Source organism: Trachymyrmex cornetzi, unplaced genomic scaffold (assembly GCF_001594075.2).
Source record: "Trachymyrmex cornetzi isolate Tcor2-1 unplaced genomic scaffold, Tcor1.1 scaffold115, whole genome shotgun sequence".
Classification (NCBI taxonomy): domain Eukaryota; kingdom Metazoa; phylum Arthropoda; class Insecta; order Hymenoptera; family Formicidae; genus Trachymyrmex; species Trachymyrmex cornetzi.
Window position 1 is genome coordinate 1 of NW_017295708.1, and position 3,491 is coordinate 3,491.

The following is a 3,491-nucleotide window of genomic DNA, read 5'->3' on the forward strand; positions in this document are numbered from 1 at the left end:
GGAAATGTGAAAAGTGAAAACTCTTTGTATGGATATATGTATATGCAAAGAGGAAATGTATGTACGAACGTCATACATAAAAATTTTCACTTTTCACGTTTCCGCTTTAGCGAAAAAGTTACATGATTGCTACTCTGCATACGGGCAGTATAGTATACGTAACGTAAACTGTAGATTTTCAGCGCTGGCACTGCCAGCCTAGCAGTAAATTTAAAACACAGCCATACATGTGTATACACATGGCATACTGATTATTGTTGTGTCAATCAGCCGCTGCAATAAATGAATACATCAGAATATATACATTTTTATTTCGGTCGACCCTGAGTGCGGAGAGTATTTTTGCAATATCAATAGTGATAGCCAGCAGTTACATATTTTATGTTCTTTTGACACTTAGCGTTTAGATTACAAATATGGTAATTTTGATTTAATGTATGAGTTAGAATTTTGCGTGTCAGGTAACTGATATCATAATGTCATTATTTCTTTTAGATACAACGCCTTGCAGAAAAATTATATTCTTCAAGCGTTAGTGCTACAGTCTCACGTGCTACTGTTAAATGGTTGAGAACATCAGGATCTGTTACAGGTGATAATACATTTTTTATGTCTTTGATGCAATTACTGATGATTGTATTCTTTTTTCACGCAAACATTTCTGTAAAATATTAAATATTTTCTATCTATAATACACACTGATATTTTTCTTCTTAGCGTATCAATTTGAAATGTATCATAAAAGAATCCTTTTAGATTTTAGATATTTATGTGTCTTCGAACAAGCGACACAGTGCGATACAGTGATCATGTCATTTTTGTTTAATTAACATTGGCAAACAACAAGGATGTAATGATCCATTGTGTCACACCATGTCATTTGTGTCGCTTGTTGGAAAGCACACTATATCATTATTGAGATATATTTTAATATTTATATCATCATTCTTTTTCTAAATTGTAAATAAATTCCTAATCCTGCAATTTCAGTATCTAAAGACATTAAAGAAACATCCAGTGCTCAAACAAACATGGATGAGGTTATTACAAAAGAAGTATGTTTGCATATTATTATGATTAAGATGTTTTATCTTTATCAAATACTATTAATTTATCAGAATTTAAGATTATATTTATTATGTATATAAAAGGTTGGGGATAATGGCATAATAGTTTTAAATCGACCTAAAGCGTTGAATTCTATAAATTTATCCATGGTTCAAAAAATATATTCTATCCTCAAACAATGGGAGTCTTCAAAGAAGCTGGTTATAATAGAAGCTATAGGTGAGAAAGCGTTTTGTGCGGGTGGTGACATCAAAGCACTTGTCTTGCCATTGAATGAACCAGCAGGAAATCTACAGGGCGAAGAATTTTTCAGGACAGAGTATACGTAAATGTCTGTTCAAGAGTAAATGCATCTTTTATCTACTTATATGAGCAAAATGATTTTTTCTTTTATTTCTAGTTTAAATCATTTGATTGGAACATATAAGAAGCCTTATATTGCTATCATCAATGGGATAACAATGGGAGGTGGTGTTGGATTATCTATACACGGCAAATATAGAATTGCTACGGAAAAAACTCTCTTTGCTATGCCAGAAACGGCAATAGGATTGTTTCCTGATGTTGGTGCGACTTACTTTTTATCCAGATTGAAAGGCAGACTGGGTTTATATTTAGGTCTAACAGGGCAAAGATTGAAAGGTATAATTTCAATTCTATTGAGAATTCTATATACATAAAGATTTTTATAAGTAAATGTTTTATGAAGGTTTTGATGTTTTCCTTGCTGGTATTGCGACGCATTTTGTACCATCGGAGAAACTCGCAGATTTAAAACGCGATTTATTTGCATTGCGTGAAGTCGACATTGAGCCCATTTTGAATAAGTATCAACAAAAATTAAATCATGAATTCAGCTTGGCACCTCATATGTCTCAGATAGAAAATTGTTTTTCTGCTCCAACTGTTGAAGAGATAATTGAAAGGTAAGCTAAAGATATTAAAAAGTTAAATTAATATTTTTTCACTTGTAATACAGCAAAAGATATTTTGTTTTTTATATAAAGACTGAAGAAAGATAATTCGGACTGGGCACAAAAAAATATAGAAATATTGTTCAAAATGTCTCCGTCTTCTCTCAAAATCACCAAGAAAGCAATTGATGAAGGAAAAGAAAAATCTTTAGCAGATTGTTTAAAGACTGAATATAGATTGGCCTGTACTGCTTTAACTAGAGATGGTGATTTCTATGAAGGTAATAAGATAAAATTTTAGGTGCATCTTGCAGATTGTATTTTTGGATCAATATTTTATTTCTAGGTGTCAGAGCTCTTCTAGTCGATAAAGATCAGAAACCAATATGGAAGCCAATATCCTTGACCGCTGTAACGGATGAATATGTAAATAAACGTTTCCGCGCGGTACTTCCTGCAGAGAAGGAATTGCAGTTGTATACCAGCAAATTATAAAAATTAGGAGATATCTTTTTATATGTACTGTAGATATATTATGTAGCACGGCAGTACCTTACGCCATGACGCTTCGTTTGTCGTAGCGCCGAGATACTACCGTGTATCCAGATATACATATTGTTATGGAAACAAGTTGCGAACTACTTTGTTTTTATATCCTGGTTTTATATAAATTGAGATCTATATTGATATTGTTAACTTTTTTCTTTACTGGGCTGGATTCCACAAATGTAAAATTAACTTTATCTCTGTTCAATTTATTTTTTATTTTTTTCTAATTCTAAAAATTATAAAAAAATAAAAAGTAAGTTTAATCGAGATTAAAATTAATTTCAAATTGTTAATCTCATATTTTTTTTTATTTTTGTGTTAAAGAATTTAATTTAAATGATTTGCTGAACTACAAATAGTGTACAAAAAAAGAGAAGTGCGGCTTGTTTCGGCGGAGTTCAAGGGACTCGTTTTCTCTAGCTGCATAAAAAACAACATATTGATAGAAGAATTTACGGATTCTTCGGAATTATAAGAAAGAATTTGCTCTCATGTAAAAAGAATCGACTAATTAAAGGATTTGAATACGCATCTTGTCAAACCGCCCAGATTGTTCCTGTCGTTCTTTAAATCTATTAACCAGAAAGAAAGGAAACTCCTGCTTTCTTGCGAAAAGGTTACCATAAAGTCTATTTATCTTTCTCCTTCTTGTAAGGTCTCATTTTATTAGCTTGTGTTCGAGCCTACAAGACATTTCTAAGAAAGTCAAAAGTCTATCTCTTTCTCTCTTTTACACGACATTTCTAATAAAGTTAAAAGTCTCTCTCTCTCTCTCTCTCTCTCTCTCGTAAGGTCTCATTTCAAAAGTATGTGTTCGAGCCTACAAGATAATTACAGAATTGAAAGAATAATTTTTACCAAACGACTCATATTAAAAATTGATTAATCCTCGGCTCTTCAGTTGCTGCCATTTATGTATTGACATGAAAATCACAAATAAATAGTTATTAACGTTATATT

General features: G+C 31.6%; 2 protein-coding genes across 2 annotated transcripts in view; both read left to right on the forward strand.

Annotated features, from left to right (window-relative positions):
• Nucleotides 1-127: 127 nt before the first annotated feature.
• On the forward strand, nucleotides 128-2,690 carry Hibch (3-hydroxyisobutyryl-CoA hydrolase). The gene is made up of 8 exons (XM_018513064.1): nucleotides 128-419; nucleotides 496-592; nucleotides 991-1,055; nucleotides 1,152-1,393; nucleotides 1,469-1,710; nucleotides 1,778-1,994; nucleotides 2,076-2,263; nucleotides 2,329-2,690. The coding sequence occupies exons 1-8, from the start codon at nucleotides 417-419 to the stop codon at nucleotides 2,475-2,477; spliced, it is 1,203 nt and encodes a 400-aa protein (XP_018368566.1). The 5' UTR covers nucleotides 128-416; the 3' UTR covers nucleotides 2,478-2,690.
• Nucleotides 2,691-3,131: 441 nt separating this feature from the next.
• Nucleotides 3,132-3,491, forward strand: part of Mccc1 (Methylcrotonoyl-CoA carboxylase 1) — a 5,908-nt gene continuing 5,548 nt past the window's right edge. Inside the window, exon 1 of the mRNA XM_018513109.1 lies at nucleotides 3,132-3,147. The gene's annotated coding sequence lies outside the window, so the exon portion shown is untranslated. The remainder of the gene's footprint in view (nucleotides 3,148-3,491) is intronic.